The sequence below is a fragment of the Canis aureus genome, chromosome 22 (genome assembly GCF_053574225.1).
Source record: "Canis aureus isolate CA01 chromosome 22, VMU_Caureus_v.1.0, whole genome shotgun sequence".
Classification (NCBI taxonomy): Eukaryota; Metazoa; Chordata; class Mammalia; order Carnivora; family Canidae; genus Canis; species Canis aureus.
In genome coordinates this window covers 43,730,622-43,749,734 of record NC_135632.1, presented here as the reverse complement: position 1 = coordinate 43,749,734, position 19,113 = coordinate 43,730,622, and the positions used below count along the sequence as shown (strand labels likewise).

The 19,113-nt window shown below is 46.8% G+C and overlaps 1 protein-coding gene and 1 long non-coding RNA gene across 3 annotated transcripts in view; one reads left to right on the top strand and one right to left on the bottom strand.

Moving 5' to 3' along the window:
* Window positions 1-1,196: 1,196 nt before the first annotated feature.
* Window positions 1,197-18,845, bottom strand: CX3CR1 (C-X3-C motif chemokine receptor 1). 2 transcript variants are annotated; one of them, XM_077865716.1, is made up of 2 exons: window positions 18,741-18,845; window positions 1,197-4,129 (listed from the first exon to the last, which is right to left on the bottom strand). In XM_077865716.1, the coding sequence occupies exon 2, from the start codon at window positions 4,118-4,120 to the stop codon at window positions 3,050-3,052; it is 1,071 nt and encodes a 356-aa protein (XP_077721842.1). In that variant the 5' UTR covers window positions 4,121-4,129; window positions 18,741-18,845; the 3' UTR covers window positions 1,197-3,049. The 2 variants fall into 2 exon arrangements, with proteins under 2 accessions (XP_077721842.1, XP_077721841.1); XM_077865715.1 differs by lacking the exon at window positions 18,741-18,845 and adding an exon at window positions 16,888-16,961.
* LOC144294113 (uncharacterized) overlaps window positions 14,491-19,113 on the top strand; it is a 37,938-nt gene continuing 33,315 nt past the window's right edge. The window contains exon 1 of the long non-coding RNA XR_013361517.1: window positions 14,491-14,626. This is a non-coding gene — a long non-coding RNA (uncharacterized LOC144294113). The remainder of the gene's footprint in view (window positions 14,627-19,113) is intronic.

Here is a 19,113-nt window from a genome sequence, read left to right as displayed (position 1 = left end):
GGAACTAAGAAGAGTAAGAAGGCAAGGACAACATAGTATGAGTTTCTTCACTGCAAAAGGTTCAATCTAAGAAGAAGGAGGAGGAAAAAAACAAAAATAGTCACCACCATTTATTCGCGCTTACTTTGCCAGGTACTGTGAGCACTGGGAGGGCAATCTTACTAAATCCTCACAATAATCCTGAGAGGTTGAGGATTTTTCAAATGAGGAAAGTGAGCCTCAGAGATGTTAAGTAACTTGCCTAAGGTCACAGAGTTAATATGTTGAGACTTCATCACAGATCTCAGTCTGCCATCGGAGTCCTTCTGCTTTTGAAAAGCCCAGAACTCAGAAGCAGTAGCGGGTCTGATCCAGCTGTGCTCTCAGGGCCAACTGTCTTTTTCAAATGTGCCTTCCTTTGTTAAGATGCAGACATCATTGCTATTTAGGGCTTTTCAATGAACTTCCCTGTTTTCTTCCTATTCTGTCTTACTCAGCAAAATGAATGCATGGATGTTTTTTATGATACAAATTTAATTTCCATTTAGAAATGAAAGTATTTGCCTCTCTACTTTAATTTCCCAAGCCAAAAGAATTTTTCTGTCTTTTTTTGGGAGTCCACAAATAAGTTAAAATTTAATTGAATGTTTTATAATTCAACAGTTGCCAAGAGGTTCAAGTGATAATGGAGCAAACTTGTGGATAGCCTGAGGAGAATGCCCCACCTCTGTTAGTTGTTTGAGCCAACTTTCCAGAAGATTCTCCCCACCCACTCTACTCCTAAAGCCTTTCAATATTCATATGCATTTCTCACATCTTAAGATCCCTATGCTCTCACATACCTCCTTTACTTATGCCATTCACTGAAGCCAGAGTGACATCCCTTTCTCTGCCTGGAGAGCTCCTTATCCTTAAAGAGTCCGATCTGACTACTTGTGTGACCAATTAATATAAAGTATATTTATTTGTTTACTTCTCTGTTCTGCAGGTGAATGTTAAATCAATGAGGGTAGAGGCCTGGTCTCGCTCATCTTTGGAACCACTCTGGATCTGAGCCCACATAATGCATATAATATATGCTCAATAATGATTTTGCAATATTTTGTGTGTATGCATCCATAGCCAAACATTTCCATGCCCTTTGACCCAGTTACTCCTATGATGAGGAATTTATCCAGAGGATATCATTGAAGAGGAGAAAGAGAATTACACAGATAGAAGTGCCGTAAAATATGTATTTGCTAAATAGTGGAACAAGCATAATGGTGAGTAAATTATAGTACACGATCTTGATGGAACATGATTCATTCTCATTGATTAAACCAACATATTGACTGCCAAGGAGATGTCAGAAATACAGCAATGAGTCAGATGCCTTCAACAAGTACACAACCTGGCACATCCTTCTAGAGGGATCATTACAAAACTATACAGAAACAGAGAACCATTTGTGGCCTAACATTAAGAGAAAAATAGCAGATTACAAAACAATCTGTACATGATGCTTTCAAATCTAAACAGTGTGAAAGTGTGAACATGTTCTGGGTGGGCAAATGAAGGTATTGCATGGTTAGGTTATAGGTGACATTCTCTTTAGCGTTATTACAATTGTTTTTTTCAAGCTCTAAAGTATTAGACCAACCCAAATGTTTACTGAAAAGGTGGTGGGGGAAAGCTGCTCCTGGGACCCTGGCTCTCCAGGTTGGGCAGGGCCCATAAATGATGGGGCAGGGGCTCTCCAGATAGGCAGGGCCTGCCATGAAGCAATTGGAAAGGCATATTCAAAGCAACTGGAGGGCTTGGTCAGGGAAGACTATCAATCTATATTTGTAGGAGTGTCCATTGAGTGCCACTGTAGGAACCAGCCTTCTCTGTATTTGAGCTACATCAAAAAGCAGAGTCAAGGCTCTGTCAACACTGCTCCTTTAGCACTGTGCCAGGTGGTGGAAAGCCAAAGTCTGGGAACCAGATAAGAGAGTTGAGACCTGCAAGAGTTGGTAGTTGGTTCCTCATGCTGGAAAGGATATTCCCTATATGAAAAGTACCATTGTGTCCATCCTACAGATAAGGAAGCTGAAGCTGGGCTGGACCCAAGCTACCCAGCAGGCAAGTGATGAGCTGGAATTGGAAACCATCCTGGCTCAGTCTGGGCCAGGGTTCTTTCTATATGTCTCCCTGGGCCTGATGATGCATAAGGCTGGATGGAAGAGACCTGGATGGCTGAGAGGCTGGATATTTGGGGAATGGAAAGAAATGGGGAACCTGTTGGTGTGACTCACCAACAGGAGGGTGGTATGATGGAGGGTCTCAGATTTGAAGCAGTAGGCACTGGGTGACCATTGTAGGTTTGGGGTATGATAGAAAAGAGTTTAAGGAAGAGGAGGCTGGTAGCATGTGCTGGCTGGTGTGATCAGTGAGGAGACTGGGCCAGACACATGGTAAGGTTGGTGGGCATCTCTTGTTCTGTCAAAACAATACCTGCCCCTTGAGTTTCTTAGAGATATGTCTTCCTGCATCTCTAACCATGAGATTGGAATGGAAGTTGCCATCTTATCTACTGTCTCTCTGTGGATACAGCCTGGTCCAGGGATGGACATCTGATTCAAATCTGGCCAATGAGAGCCCTTCCCTGGGAATTTTAACCTTGGGACCAGTCTCTCACTATTAGCTAAGCTGAGTCTGGGAGCTCTGTCACTACTCAGAGATTTGAGAGCCTCAGAGAGAGGAAATTCTAGCTGAACGCAAGTTCTAGTTTCTTCTTTGAGGGCTTAGCCACTCTCTTGCTCATACCACCATGTGAATAATATTCCCCACCTCCTCTTTAGCTAAGCTGGTCTGAGTTTAATCTTTGTCGTTGGCAAACAAAAAGCTCTAATATTTGCTGTTAGGGACATGCCTACTCTTTATCAGTCAAATTTTGGGCAGAATTCTAAAAAATGCTTTAGGGTTGTTTTTGGGCATTCGGCTCATCATCTCTTATATATAAGAAACAAAAAAGGTCTGTCCTCACTATTCAGTGTCAGGCTCAGGAACTCTGGGCTCTCTGTGGGGACAAGGCTTTGGTATCTCTTCAGAGAAGGATGGACCCATCTCCATCACTGGTGTGGTGAGTAAAATTGCTGCTTAGTATGCTTTCCCGCCTGCTTGTTTGTGATTCAGTCCGGGAGAAACTGACATGGACAGGATGCCCACACAGGACAGCCAGACATTTCCTATACAAGTGGTAAAGATATCTCCTGAACTTCTCTCCAGCAAATGCATAGATAAAGGGATTGAGGCAACAGTGGGTAAATGCAATTGTCTCAGTCACACTGAGGGCCAACCTTAGATCCCTCTTCATGTCACAATTGGGAAAGAAGTCATAGAGATTAAGTGTCTCTAAGAAAATCATGATGTTGTAGGGTGTCCAGAAGAGGAAAAACACGATGACCACCAGAAATATCAGTTTGATGGCTTTGGCTTTCTTGTGGTTCTTACAGGAAAACAGTGTCCGCATGATTCTGAAGTAACAGTAACTCATAATGAGCAGGGGGAGCAGGAAGCCAAGCAAATTTGCTTCCACATTGCGGAGCACAGGCCAGAGTTCCTGCAGGACCTCAGGGTAGTCACCAAGGCATTCATTTGCTTTTTGTTTCGTGAACATGAACTGAGGCGTTGCCACCAAGATTGCTGCTGCCCAGACACCGAGGCTGATGGTGACACCATGCTGCACAGTCCGGTTGTTCATAGAGTTGGCTGCCAGGACAATGGCCAGGTACCTATCAATGCTGATCACAGTGATGAAGAATATACCTCCAAAAAAGCCAATGAAGAAGAATGCTGTGGTGAGTTTGCACACAGCATTGTGAAAGCCTTGTTCACTCATCAGGTAGTGAGTCCAGAAGGGTAAGGTGGCCACAAAGAGCAGATCAGATAAAGCCAGGTTCAGGAGGTAAATGTCAGTGATACTCTTGGGCTTCTGGCTGTTGGTGAGGGCAAACACCACCAGCAAATTTCCCAGCAGCCCAAAGGCAAAGACAAGGGAGTAGAGTATGGACAGGAAGACAGTCCCAATGGCCACGATGTCCCCCAAATCACAGGCTTCAGCAGACTCATCGTACTCAAAGTATTCTAAAATCGATTCAGGGGAGTAGGTGGGCATGGTGAAAGCCTGGATCAGAAAGGAAAACAAATAGCAACATTAGTTCTCAGAGAAACAAAGTTGGGATTCTATTTGGTCCCACACATATGCAGGCTGGAAGAAACAAATATTGATTGCATGTCTGACCAATATATGTCCCAATGTCACGCATGTCATCTTGCTTAATCTCCACACCAGACTATTTTTTTTAATTTTTTAAATTAAATTAAATTAATTTTTTTATTGGAGTTCAATTTGCCAACATATAGCATAACACTCAGTGCTCATCCCATCAAGTGCCCCCCTCAGTGCCCATTACCCAGTCACCCCCACCCCTCGCCCACCTCCCCTTCCACCACCCCTAGTTCATTTCTCAGAGTGAGGAGTCTCTCATGTTCTGTCTTCCTTTCTGATATTTCCCACTCATTTTTTCTCCTTTCCCCTTTATTCCCTTTCACTATTATTTATATTCCTCAATGAATGAGACCATATAATGTTTGTCCTTCTCCGATTGACTTATTTCGCTCAGCATAATACCCTCCAGTTCCATCCACGTCGAAGCAAATGTTGGGTATTTGTCGTTTCTAATGGCTGAGGAATATTCCATTGTATACATAGACCACATCTTCTTTATCCACTCATCTTTCGATGGACACCGAGGCTCCCTCCACAGTTTGGCTCTTGTGGACATTGCTGCTAGAAACATCGGGGTGCAGGTGTCCCGGCATTTCACTGCATCTATATCTTTGGGGTAAATCCCCAACAGTGCAATGGCTGGGTCGTAGGGCAGGTCTATTTTTAACTCTTTGAGGAACCTCCACACAGTTTTCCAGAGTGGCTGCACCAGTTCACATTCCCACCAGCCGTGCAAGAGGGATCCCCTTTCTCCACATCCTCTCCAACATTTGTTGTTTCTTGCCTTGTTAATTTTCCCCATTCTCACTGGTGTGAGGTGGGATCTCATTGTGGTTTTGATTTGTATTTCCCTGATGGCAAGTGATGCGGAGCATTTTCTCATGTGCGTGTTGGCCATGTCTATGTCTTCCTCTGTGAGATTTCTGTTCATGTCTTTTGCCCATTTCATGATTGGATTGTTTGTTTCTTTGCTGTTGAGTTTAAGAAGTTCTTTATAGATCTTGGATACTAGGCCTTTATCTGATGTGTCATTTGCAAATATCTTCTCCCATTCTGTAGGTTGTCTTTTAGTTTTGTTGACTGTTTCTTTTGCTGTGCAAAAGCTTCTCATCTTGATGAAGTCCCAATAGTTCATTTTTGTTTTTGTTTCTCTTGCCTTTATGGATGTATCTTGCAAGAAGCTGCTGTGGCCAAGTTCAAAAAGGGTAGAATTTTGATGGAATCTTGTATCACATTTAGATCTTTCATCCATTTTGAGTTTATCTTTGTGTATGGCCCACACCAGACTCTTGATGGAGTCTGTAACAGATTCCTCTGACAGAAGAGGAAATCAGGTCTCTGAGAGGTTCAAGGATTTGCCCAGGGCTATGCAGTGAATGCCTCAACTAGCATTTGAATCTAAAGCTTTTGAAACTTGGGACAGATCATTTCTTCTTTGATTTTCAAATATCTATCCAAAAGATTGACTAGTGTGTGGGTAGCGGCTGATAAGACTGTGGGCGTAGAGAAGAGGGAGTAGGATGGTAGGGGTGCAACCATAATTCACATGTCTAGTCCAAACTTCCTGAAGCAATTCTCTATCTCCTTCCTTATTCCCACCTCCTCTACCCTTTGAGACTGAAGAGAGAGGTCTTACACACTCTTCAGACACAGAGCCCTGAGCAGACCTGTACCCAGAAGCCCCTCATCTTTGTTTTTGAGAGCCCTTTCTCTTCCTCTTGGAACCAACAGGTCCTTCTCACCCTTAAGGGGTAAGATACAGAGTCAAACACTTTAGAGTGACCACCTTGTCTCAGTTTGCCCAGGACTTTTCTGGGTTTAGTGCCAAAGTTGGAAACACCTCAGTTCTAAGCAGACAGTCATTCCACAGGTCCAAGTGAAGAGGAGTGTTGCCATTGCCATCAGAGGGCCTCTGCTTTCATGAAAGGACTGATCAATCCTGTATGGGGGATCGTGCTCAGTTAGACTGCTGTGCTGGGCCCAGGTAGCTAATTCACCCCATACTTATCAGCCATGCATTCACTGTGGCTTGTCCTTCCCCACGATTCATAAGAGTTTTGTTCCTTTAGAACAAAAACCAAAGGGGAAGACATTACTGCACAGGTTGAGAAGCAACATTTGTCCCCTTCTCCCCTGACCTTCCCAGCCAGGACTCGCTTGTCATTCACTCCAGGAACTGTAGGGGCGACCCTTTCACTCTGGCCACTGAGAACCCCCCAAGCATATTCAGAGCAAACCTCCTGGTTGTCATTGTCTCCCTCCCTACCACAACTGAAAACAAAGTTCACACCTTTTTAACCAAGGGAGTTTCCACACCCCACTGCATCCTTTTCATGCTGGTTTTACCAAATGAGGGCCCACCCTCCCAGCCAAGGCTTTGCTTCTCTCTTCCCAGTCTCGGCTTTGTGTTCTGGTCCATCTCTGCATCTTCCTCTGCATCTCAGATTCTTCCAGGAAGAGGTGGGTTAAGCCTTTCCAACCTGGGCCATCTCAGGCTGGGATGGAGTTCTCAACCCCCAGGGAAATAGTACGCTTTCTTGGCTTTAAGCCACAATGCCCTTTTCTCAGAGACAGACCTCTGGCTGCGATCTTAATCAACAATATTTAAGTTTAACTACATAAAATGGCTGATGAGCTACACTTTTTGAGCTATACCAATGTCCATTTCAAATGGCTCAAGCTGAGAGAGGGGGAGACAGGGAAATTCCTACTCAGTGCAGGTAGCTTTTGGCAGCAGCACATTTTCCCAGAAGCACAGCTGTGTGACAGTGGAAATAGTCAAGCCCAAGATGGTCAGTCGTAAGTTAGGAAGGCTAGAGCTACCACCTTCTCCCTTTCCTCCTAGTGAAAGGAGCTGGTACAGTTGGCCTTGAGAGAAGGCCAAGGAAGAGAAAGATTATGTGGTATTTCTTTTTTTTTCTTTTTTTTTATATATAAATTTATTTTTTATTGGTGTTCAATTTGCCAACATATAGAATAACACCCAGTGCTCATCCCATCAAGTGCCCACCTCAGTGCCCGTCACCCAATCAACCCCACCCCCCGCCCACCTCCCCTTCCACCACCCCTAGTTGTGTGGTATTTCTTAGTGCCTGTGTGCACTAGGCCTGCAGCCTAGGAACTTTATACTGATGGATTGGCTTGATTTTGACAAATCTGCATGAAGTAGATTTAATTTCTGCTCTTGGCACTGTGCCTTTACACAGGGACCACCTCTAAATCTTCCAGCAGGTGTCTCTGGGTCATAGCGGAGGGAGAACAGGTAGTGGGCAGACTCAGGCTCTCCTGTGGCTGAATCTCATGTCTGTTTCTCTGGCCAAGTGACCTCGGGTGAACTTGGAACCTCTGGCTCTGACATTCCTCATCTACAAGACTGCGTGCGACTCATTTTCAAGTCTGCCCACAGTGCTGTTCTGAGGAGAGGACCTGGCAAGGTGTGTTTCATACAGCAGGCACTTAATAAATGCATGTGGTGAGGAAGCAGAAGCACTTTGGAACTTTGCAATCATCCAGGTTGCCTGCAAACTCTTGTGCTGTTTACTTCCACCCTAGGCATTGTGGAAATTTGGTCTGTAAAGTCTGTTTCATTTTTTTCCCTGAAATAAAAAATATTTTTCTTTCAGATTTTTGTTGGGGGAGGGAGAAGTAGGGAGTAAAGCAAATCTTTACTGAGTTTTTACTCAAGTGTCAGGCTCATTGTTAAACACATATTACCTATTTTGGGAAAAAAATTCATTAATTGACTTGAAATTTTAAAAATAAAAATAATACGAGTTATATGAGAAATTAAATAAGTAAGCAGACAGTCTAATATGATAACCAGCACATAGTACATGTTCAATGCATGGTAGTTAACACATAACAGGATACTTATCTCTACTTTAAGGGCAAGTAGATGCACTGAGAGAGGGTGAGTCACTTGCTCCAGGCCACACAGCTGGTGTGTGACAGGGCTGCTGTTTAAGCCCATTTGTGGCCAGCCTGTCTGCCCAGCCCAAGACTGGGAGTTCCTGAGAGAGGAACAGGGTCCACTTCAGCTCTGTAGACCAGTGTTCAGCAGAGGGAGGAACCTGGCACCAAGCAAATGCCACAGTAATATTTGTAGAAGGATAAACACTGTCTCCTAGACTTTCATTCCAAATTGCTCTGTGAGAGTAGTAGTGACAATGGCCTTTCAATTGTCCAGTTCCTAGAGCTGCCTACAGGGCACACCAATGTCTTTTCTGATCCCAGGCCAGGGGCCTTTGCTTGAACCTTGGGTTATTTGTGAATGCCTAGTGTGCTGAATGAAGGAATGAGTGTGTGAGTGAATGAATGAATGAAAGGCATAGAGAAGCGAGGGAAGTGCCACTTTTGTCACATTGCAGAGCTCCTGGAGATAAGTCCAGACCCATCAGCTCTCCAGGCTAAGAATTCACAGCTGCCCATGTCAGCACACTCTTCCGTGCCAGGGTCAGGACCTGGCTCTGCCTCACCTCATGGCTCAGGGGTGGCCCAGGGTTCTATGCAGTTGGGAAAGGCAGCTGCAGTCTGAGCCCTTGGGCCAGTTTGAACCCAGCTTTGCTGGTTGAGGAGCCCAGAGCATGCGAGGGTGCCATTTACATCAGAAACCTGACATCAAGGAAGAACGTCACTGTATTATCCCCGTTGAACTTCACAGCCGTATCAGGGGAGGGACCTTTTTAGGAAGGGTGGGCCTGAGCTCAGTGGTCTTCTTATTATTTCCAGATCCTCTGAGATGTCCCACGATTGACAGCCAAAGATGAGGCCTCTTGGCAGCAGATGGGAGTAGGGCCTGTCCTCAAGGGTGGCCTTCAGGGCAGGTTGAAGGGCCACCAGGGATCTTATTGGCTAGACACTGGCTTTCTGGGCCTCTGAGGAATCCAAGGAGATACGCCTTCTTTGGAGGGCCTACTCAGCCAAGTCTCCTACAGCTGGGGGTGCGGGAGGAAAGATGCGAGTGCCCGACTCGCTGAGGGCTGTGGCCAGCAATAGCACAAATCCCTCCAGGCTGTTCCCAGGTCTCCTCAACCTCTCTTCCCATTAATCAAGGTTTACTAAATAACGGTGAACTGCAAGACTTTGAGCTGAACCCAGAAGCAGAGCTTTGAATGCACATGTGTTTCATACTCAAGTAGAAATGAACCCTCCCTTATCAACTCGCTTGCTCGCCTCCATCTCCGATCCGGCACTGCTTCCTCTGGCCCATTTCCTTTTCTCAAGCCTGCTCATTTATTTTTCAACTTTTTTTTGGTCATCTTTTACCCATTGTTTCCAATCAGCTTCCCTGTTCTCCACTTCCCTTTTCATTTAAGTGGCCCAAGTCCACTTTCCTCTTCTGTCTCACATCCCCTTCGGGTTGCTTCCCCGTCTTTTGGCTTCACATCCTGCTTACTGTCTGCTAGACCCGGGTGTCTTCCTTTTGTTTGATGTTTGTTTGTTTTCCCTCCTTGCTCTTGGCTTATAGCTTTTTAGACCTCTGAGTGAAGAGCGAGCGGGTTGGAGGTTCTGTTGGTTTCTGATGTCAAGAAAATTGTGGTTTGATGTTTTTCCTTTGAACTGAAGGAAATTAGAGGCTAGTAAAGATTGCTCGAGCCCTGACCCCAGTGTTCTCCGTGGGGATGCCACCGGGCCGAGACCATTCCAGAGTCTGGAGCTACCCTCAGAAAGCCCAGCGTGGAAGGAGAGGAGGTCTCCTGAGTGCCACGCTCTGTACACAAGATCCTACTTAATTCTCTGAACAACCTCACATGAGAATGGTTGCCCTTTCTGTGCAAATGAACCAATGGCAGCTCTGAGAGATCTGGAAACTCATCCAAGGAGCAATAGAGCCAGGATTTCAGCCCACATGTGCCTCTCTACAGAGCCACCAGGCTTTCCCTCTTGGAGGGCAACTCTGCAGCTTATCGCACATCACTTCTCTAGATCTAGAACTGAGAAATAGTAGACACAACGCCCCCCTGGAAAGAAGGTGATCCGTGATGCAAGCCTGCACACTTTTCTGGGGTTTCTCTCCTCTGGACTCAGAATCTGCCAGGCTGACTCTGAGGGGAAAGGCAGGCAGTCAGGAGATGAAGAGGGTGGGGATATTCACCTCTCCAGCCATGACTAGGGGGTCCTCACTGCCAGACCTCCACAATCTAGCTCTCATCAATTGCTGGCAAAGAAATCTGGAATCCTTTCTTCTGGAGAAGAAGAGGCTGAAGGCTGTAAGGTCTCTGATTTCCTGCCTTCAAATATACGGTGACCATGGTACTTATGCTGAGCACTGAGTAATGTATGGAATTATTGAATCACTATATGGTACACCTGAAACTCATATAACACTGTATGTTAACAATACTGGAATTAAAATTAAAAGTTAATAAAAAAATATGGTGATGCTTTCCTGAGCCTGTGCTTCACAGGGGCCCACACAGTCCATGGATGACCGGAGAGCTCATTCTGGTTCTGCCTCAATTTCATCATATGTGAAATGAAAGCATCGACCAGACCATCCCTAAGGGCCCAGCTAGCTCTGGCAAACTTAATTTTTCAACGATAACCAGACAGAAGGAAGGACACCTGGGTGGCTCAGTAGTTGAACATCTGTCTTTGGCTCAGGGTGTGATCCCTGGGTCCTGAGATCAAGTCCTGCATCGACCTCACCACGAGGAGCCTGCTTCTCTCTCTGCCTGTGTCTCTGTCTCTCTCTGTGTGTCTCATGAATAAATAAATAAAATCTTTTTTTTTTTTTTTTTTAAAGAACCAAACAGAAGGAAATAGTCTTCAGGCACACCATGAGTCCTGCATCAGTGAATGCACGGCCTGGTGTCAGCTCAGCAGCCCACCCAGCAAACATAGAGCTTCTAGGCTCAAAGCCTGCCAGCATTTGGGTGGGGTTCTGTTTGGAGACAGAGAGCTGGATCACTTGATTTTGGTCCTGACAAGTCTTGAGCCTCACCTTGTCCTAGATAGGAAGCTTTTGGGTCTGGTCCCAAGCCCACACCCCTGGTTGTTTGGATACCCGAGTTTTACCAGGTTCTGATGTTTTTCCCATTTGCAAGGACAGCTAATTTTCTAAGAGACACCCTGTGGGATGCAGGGAGAGGTAAGGATGAGAAGGCAAAAGAGGAGCAGATGGAGGGGTCTCACATTGCACGCTAAAGAGCTGTAATGGCACATTTTGCATCTTGCAGCCCCCCAACCCTGTGCAAGTAAACTGAACGGCTCTCTTTACATCAGCGAGCAGCCTACCTGACACAACACGGCTTCTCCCACCCACCAGCGTTTGGACCGGCCAAACAAGCAGCCCAACAGTCCCGACGCTGCTCAATGAGCTGGTCCTTCATAGAGCTGCCTGCTGTTCTAGGTTTGACGCGCTTCCCTCTCGTTTCCTCTTCCAAGTTACACTATGCTATTTGGTTATCTCTGCCAAACTGTGAAGTTCTGGAAGGAAATGCTTTAGGACTTTTCTCCAGTAATTGGGAGAGATGGGTTTTAAATTAATTATTAATTAAGCTGGTATCTGTTATGTGTCTTAACCATATGCTTCTGCAAGGATGAATACAAATAGTAAATAAGAGGGTTACTTCACTGGTTGAAAATAAGGGAAGAGACTCTACTTTGCCTCCTCCCTCCCTCCTTCCTGGGGCACTTGCTTTAGAAAACTTGTCACTGGAAGAACTTTCTCCTCTCTCAACTATGGGTATGTGTCTTTTCGAAAATGTGATCACCCCTTTTGTCAGCTTTATGACCCAGGAATCTTTCTCAAGGACCTTGGGGGCCCTCTCTTTGAAAAGCAAACATAAAGAATTAGGGCTCCTGGAGCACCTGGGTGGCTCTATTGGTTAGAAGTCTGCCTTGGGTTCAGGTCCTGATCTCAGGGTTCTGGGGTCGAGCCCCAAATAGGGCTTTCTGCTCAGGGGAGAGTCTGCATCTCCCTCTCCCCTCCTCCTGCTTGTGTTCTCTCTCTCAAATAAATAAAATCTTAAAAAAAAGAAAAAAGAATTAGCGCCCTTGTCACCCAGTTTCTTTGGAACTGTGGGAGCCTAACTTGGGTGGGTGCCTTGCTCCAAGTTGCAAAAATACCTCCCATCATAGAGATATGAGTTTATTTCTTCTCTGGATGAAGCCAGTCAGCTAACACAGATGGTCACCCCAGTTACCATGGTAAAGTTAGGATGACTATGTATGACTGTCGAGTTCTCTTGCTTGAGAACTAGGTATGTGTCTCTCACATTACAGATTGTATCAGCTTGGCTCTATAAAAGGGTAAGAGTTTTTTTACTCCATCTTTGCAATCTCTTAGCAGATTGCCCAAGATGTGTATCGCATTCTTGTTTCATGCCTAGTTAATAATAAAAATGTTTCCCTTTTCTATTATCTCTGTGAGAGGTTTTTCTGGGTTAGAGATCTTATTTTTAATTTTATTTCCCCAACACAAGGCACTGTGTTCAATTTGATGGAGGTAAAAATGGCTAAGATACCATCTCAAAATTGCTGTTAACATTTAGTAACAGAATACACGAAAAGTTAGGGAAAACCCAAGGGTTGGATTACTTACGCTGAGTCTTAAACTTGGGGGATCTTCCAGGTAGTCAGAGATGGAGGTGGGAAGTGGGGATGGGGGCACTGAAGCCCAAGACACTAAGGGTCTGAACCCAGGGATGTTTCCCGGAGTCAAGTCTCAGCACGGAGAGTATGAGGGAATATACCAGAAACAGATGGAAGTGAGGATGTTGCAGTGTGGTTAGAAGGGGCCAGTATGCTCCTGGAGCCTTCATGGGAGTCGAGTTTAGATTGAGTGGAGGGTTCAGGAAAAGATCCAGAGAAAGCAAAGGCCGAGAAGGCAGAAGAAGGGTGAACAGAGTCCTCAAGTTCCACACTAAGGAACTGTAGGAGAATTATAAGACTTTGTAAGAGGGGGGAAGTTACTGGATGCCCTATCTTACACACCCTTCAGGGCTACCTCTCCCATTCATTGCCTGGCCAATATACAGCTCTGTAAGTTTGGGAGACTGATAGCAATGCAATAATCGTGCTTGCAGAAATAGAAACTGTAGCTAGTGGAGATGTGCTTGATAACTGTCCAGTGGTTAGGGACTAATTTTGCATTTATCTATATATTCCTCCCAGAGTTTCTGGAAGTATCTCATTCATGCTATTGCTGTGGCTGGTGTCTGCTCATTGCATAGCTGAATAGGCAGGCACTGTATGAGCGTTCCGTGGTAATCTATCCCACTATTGATTCACACCTGGGTGGCTTTCAGCGTGGGGCCTCTATGGACAACACTGCCACGAGCATTTGTGTGTGTGCATCTATATCTCCCACAGCACGGATGCACATTAAAAATGCAGACCCAAAAGCAGACCTACCGTGTGAATCCATGCATATGAAGGTCAAAAACAGGCAATGATAATGTATGTAGTTAGGGATGCACATCTAGGTGGTAAAACTCTAAGGATGAGCAAGGAAGCGGTGACTTCTGGAGGGAGGGGTGGCAGTCAGGAAGGGATATAAGGGAGACTGCTGGGGGCCAGCCTGGGTCTCTTCTGCTGCCTGGCTGGTGGTTGGGTGGGAGGTTGATTTATAAGCTGTTAACCTGCACAGTGCTCTTTGAGTGTGCTGTCTTTCACAATGAGCATAGGTTTAAGGAAAAGGACAAAAACAAAAAAAAAAAAAAAAAAAGGAAAAGGACAAAGAGGGCCTGCAAAAAAAATTTTTTTTTTATATTTAAAGAGAGGTGCCTGGGTGGCTCAGTGGGTTGAGTGCCTGACTTGATTTTGGCTCTTGTCATGATCTCAGAGTCGTGAAATCCTGAGGCTCTGCACTTGGTATGGAGTCTGCTTAAGATTCTCTCTCTTTCTCTCTCTCAAATAAATAAATAAATAAATAAATAAATAAATAAGATATTTTAAAAAATATATTTATAGAGATGTGATATAGATTTTCTTCCCTACAAAGATGCATAACTCAAAATAGTTGTTCTTTGGCCAAATCAGAAGAGGAGGTAGTTGAAGCCCGTCTGTGGCTGCAGAACCATGAGAATTGCAGCCCCCGAATGCACTGCCCCAAATGCAGCCAGTGCATTCTGAGCCCCATGGAGGGCGAGCAAGATCAGGACTCAGCTGGAAGCCTCAATTTTGGCACTCCTGGGCAGAGTTGGTGATGCAAGCCCTTGGAATCCCTAGACTGTGCTGCGGGGAATCAGAGCAGGTTCCCTGAAATGTCAGCGGAGTCCTGGCCTTTGCTGCCATGGCTCCACCTCCTGGCAACTGTGATCCATTGTGGGACAGTGGAGTTCCCTTCCCTGGCTAGCTCATCTGCGGCGGGTGCTGACTCTGGACATCTTCAAGAGGGAAATATTTGACCCTGAGTAAAACAGAGGGTAGCCGAGGACCCTGTTCCAGGTGAGAGGCTGGGCTGGGGAGGGGGTAGCTGAATGTCCCAGACCCTGAGAAGGAAGGTCTTTGAGACCAGAGTTTCTGCAGTGCTGAGACCTTCCACAGCCTGGTCAGGGTGGGAATGAGGTGTCTCCTGGAAGAGGGTGGTTTGGGGAATGGAAGCTGTTTCTGATCTGGGTGGACTCTCGCATACCCCTTCTCATAACCTCATTTGAATGTGTTTAGGGGTCTTAAGGTACACAAACCTTCTGATCTTCAGGTTCCCACGATGACAACACATATTATTTATTGAGCACCAAATATGGGCCAGACGATGGGGTCAGAACTTTATATACCTTGCCCTTAATACAGATTTTCAACCGATACCCATCACTGGGCTTGAGAGATTATCAATTCATGGCTGGTATTCATTTTAAAGCAGGACTTGAATGAGGCTTAGCAAGGTCAAGTGCAGAGCCAGGGCTTCATTCCAAAGCCAAGCTGCCTCTCCCACCCACTGTGAAGCAGAGAGAGTAACAGTTGTAGAGCTTGGCTAAGGTATGGCTGGCCTGTGGCTGACACAGCGGGGCTTCCTTCTGGGGGGTGTGGGCAAGAGCCACATCCTGTCCTGCACCCTGTGTGAAAATGAAGCCAAGCCAAGAGGCAGGCAAAGGCTGTAAATCTGTATCTGCGCACGTACACACGGGGACACACACACACACACACACACACACACAGTGGTGCCCAAGGCTCAACAGCCCGGTTGCCACCTGCCTCCTCTTAGAGAGCCCAGTCCCCTCCCAGAGCAGACCTGGAAGGCCCACAGAAGCTTCGCCAGGAAGCTAGCTAACTTGCTTGCTTTCCTGCTTGCTTTCTTCTCTCTTTTTTCCCTCCCTTTGAGAAAAGGGAAAGAGAGGGTTTGCTCAATGGGGAGGGGGAGAGACAAGCAGACTGTGCTGAGCTCGGAGGTGACACGGGGCTCTGTCTCACAATCCTAAGATCATGACCTGAGCTGAAATCAAGAGTCTGAGAGCCAACTGACGAGCCACCCAGGGGCTCCACCAGAAAGCTTTCTTGTCTGTTTCTCACACAATCCAGTCTTCTTGTCTCCTTTAAGTTCAACTTTTGTCTACCTCAAGTTTTCTATCTGAAGTATTTGAAAAGGAAAATGAACATTTTGGGAGAGGGAAAATGCTAAAACTCCCTGGTCTTTCTCTGAGCTCAACTGAGAACCTGCAGAACAGAGACTGCAGAATCTGTGAGGCCAAGATGGCCAGATAAAGGTCAAGCGAGGAGAAATGACAGGCCCAGTCAGTCCTCGCTTGAGGCCTCTATGTAGTTCCTCTTCTCTTGCACCATGTGTGCGTCTGCTCAGAATACCTGAGACTGTTTCCCACAACACAAACCTTCTGAGCCTGTATCCTCACAAGGGTTGTAACATCATATATTAACATCCAACATTGAACTTGTGTCAGGGATTTGTTCGTTAAAATAGTTGTCATTGTAAACGCAATAAGTGCTCTTTATAAAAAATGTAGATGGCACCGAAAAAGCACGGAAAGAAAACGAAAAAAACAACATAGAAGCAAACTATTTACCACACAACTTCCCAGAATCGACCATAGATGGCTAGCTTTCCACCTTTCCCCATCCAATTGCTATGCATGTTTTATTTTGGTATTAAGTATAGTTATTTTATATCTAAGATGCAGGTGCTATACTAGACATTTTTTATTATAAAGTTTTCAAACATACGTAAAAGCAGAGAGAACTGGCGCATACCACACAGCTTCAATTGGCAACTCATGGTCATAATTTCATCTATTCCCCACTTGAAGCCCTAACAGATTACTTCAAAATAAATCCAGGTGTCCGAGCATTTCACCCATAAACAAGTAAGTGTGAGTCTCTAAAAGAATAAGAACTTTTTGTAAACAAAATAATGACTTCAATACTATTTCTCACTTTAAAAAGTTAATAATTCTTCCCTATCATCCAGATGCAATTTTAGACGATGCTTCTTTCAGGTAATTACCTACCCACGAGCATTTCTCCGTGCCCCTAACATGTAATTACCAACACTTCTCATCATATTCCGCGTCAAGTGCATCGTGGATGGTCTGACCACCATCCCTCAAGCCCCTTGGACATTAGGCTGCAACAGCTTTGGGAAAACAGTCCCTCTTGTTAGCGTGTAAATCGAACCAGCGTTGGTGCCCACTGTGACCTCTGACCATTGTGCCCCGCCCCGAAGAGCCCACAGGTGCTGGCAAGTTCTCTGCTCCTACCTGGGCCGGGCCTGGGAAGGGAACCTCTGATGTGTCAATCGGCCACCCTGTCCCAGTCTCTGTCACAGACCATTTCCCTTTCCTTCCCTCTGAGGGCATCTTTATTTGCGAAGTTAGCCAATAGTATTGGGTTTCCTGTGAGGTAGACTATGTTTAGATGTTGCCACAGGCAAGCCCAGAAGCTCAGGCTAGTAGCCAGTTGGTGGCAGGAGGGTCTGAATTCACAAACCTGGAAGACAGGAGCCTGGGAGCAGACCCAGCGGGGTGTGAAAGACGTGAGGACTCGGGGGCAAATACCCTTGCAGGGAGGGCAGGGAACAGTACAGGTCTCAGGAGCCACTAACACTCACTGAACCTCAGTTTTCCTGCCTGTAAAAGGGGAGCCCACGACACTCCCCAGGGCTGCATTGGGGCACAAATTAAATGAACTACAGCTTCTCCCTTCTCAGTGTGCTCCCGGGCACTGGGAGCCTACTAGTAATGCACACCTCGGGCCCACCACTGAATGAGTCTCTGCATTTTGATGAAACTCTTAGGAGGTTGCTATGTGCATGGATTTTAAGATCCATCGGCAGAGAGCACCTAGTGAGTACCTGGCACCTGGTAGGTGCTTCTGAATTATTTGCCCTTCACCTCCCTCCTCCAAGGCTTTTAGTGGCTCCCTATTACACTCCGGTCAAGCCTAAGGTACATTTCTGCCGGGCACCCACAAACTGGCGCAGGCTCGTTCCCCAATGTCTCCCACAGCCCTTGCTGCTCCAGCTGGATGGGGAGCAGCTGGGTCCTACTCTTCCTGGCCATGTTCCTGCTCCCTACCCTGGCCAGCCCCATCCCCCTCTGTAGCTCCAACCTCAACCACCATGGCCTCACTGCCTTCCCACCACTTCCTTACCTGCCTGGCCCACCTACAGGGCAAAATACGCTCCCTCTTCTGGGGCCTAACCAGGATCGAGTACCCCCGGCACACATTTATTAAAGGGTCAGTGGCTCCTCCGAGGCCTTCCTGGCTCCTCAATGCCTGCCCTGCAGCCTGCGCCCAGCACCCCTGTGGTTCTCACAGCTGCATCTTCCTGCGGGCAGGGCTGGACTGCGTGATCCCCACCTGGCTTTCTCAGTCCTGGAGGCCAGGACAGGGCTGTGGGTGGGACTGCAGTGCCCCAGGCTGGGTGACCTGCTGGCGTTTGAGGAAGTCTGCGGCCAGTTTCCCTTCCTCGTTTCCCTCTGGCCAGGAGACTGCAGCACCTCAACCCCCATGCCTGCCCTTCCTCATCGTCACCCACAGCCACCTGTCGCAGAGCCCACCCAGCAGGACAGCTGCTTCAGCCTCCCTTTGCCTGCCTAGGACTCCCCTCCTGCTTCTCTGAGTGCTCCTCTCTGGGATCCTGCCAAGACTCTCTCTCTTCCAGTTACACAATCTTCTTGGGCAACCTCATCCATGTCATTGTCTTCCTAGGGAACCTTGCTCACTGCCCTGTTACACTCATCAGCTGTCCTGTCTTCCTGGACAACCTCACCCCCTTCATGTCAGTGACCACCTCTATGATCTGATTCCACAGCCTTGTCTCCAGCCAGGGCCCAAAGAGTCTCCAATGCCCATCTGTGTCCTTCACACCTCTTGCCATTTACCCCATTGACCATTCTCCATCCAGAAGCCAGAGAGCTCTTTCCAAAATGCAAACTGCCAGCCTGAACCCTCCAGGGGTTCTCCTAGCTGGGAGTTTCAGTTCCAAGCTGGAAAGCATGGCGTTGGCATGATCCCACCCCTTCGGACTCCCATCCTGCTGTCACCACCCGCCCCACCCCCCAGCAAATGGGACATGTTTGTGCCAGTTCCCTGGCCTCCCAAGTCTTACAGAATGATGTGCATGGTTGGCCCAGATCGATGCTTGCACACGAAGGAGGTTGTGTGATGAGAGAAGAACCCCGAGCTTGAGGAACAGGCTATTTTATAGTAAGCTGTGAGCAAGCCTGCTCAACGGCCCAAGGGAGACATTACCTCATCCCTCGGGCTGCAAACATCACCCTGAGAAACAGGCCAAGGGAAGTGCAGCTGAGGCTTTGCATTCTCAGCGCCCTCTGATAGATGGTAGAGCCCAGCAGCCTTCCCCCTTGGGCCACACTTCCATGGACTTGGAAAAGGCACCTCAGGTTCTGCCCTGGGGACTTTCTCCTCTCTGGACCCCTGTTCATCCCTCCCCAGGGCTCCCATTCTCTGCTGCCTGGGGC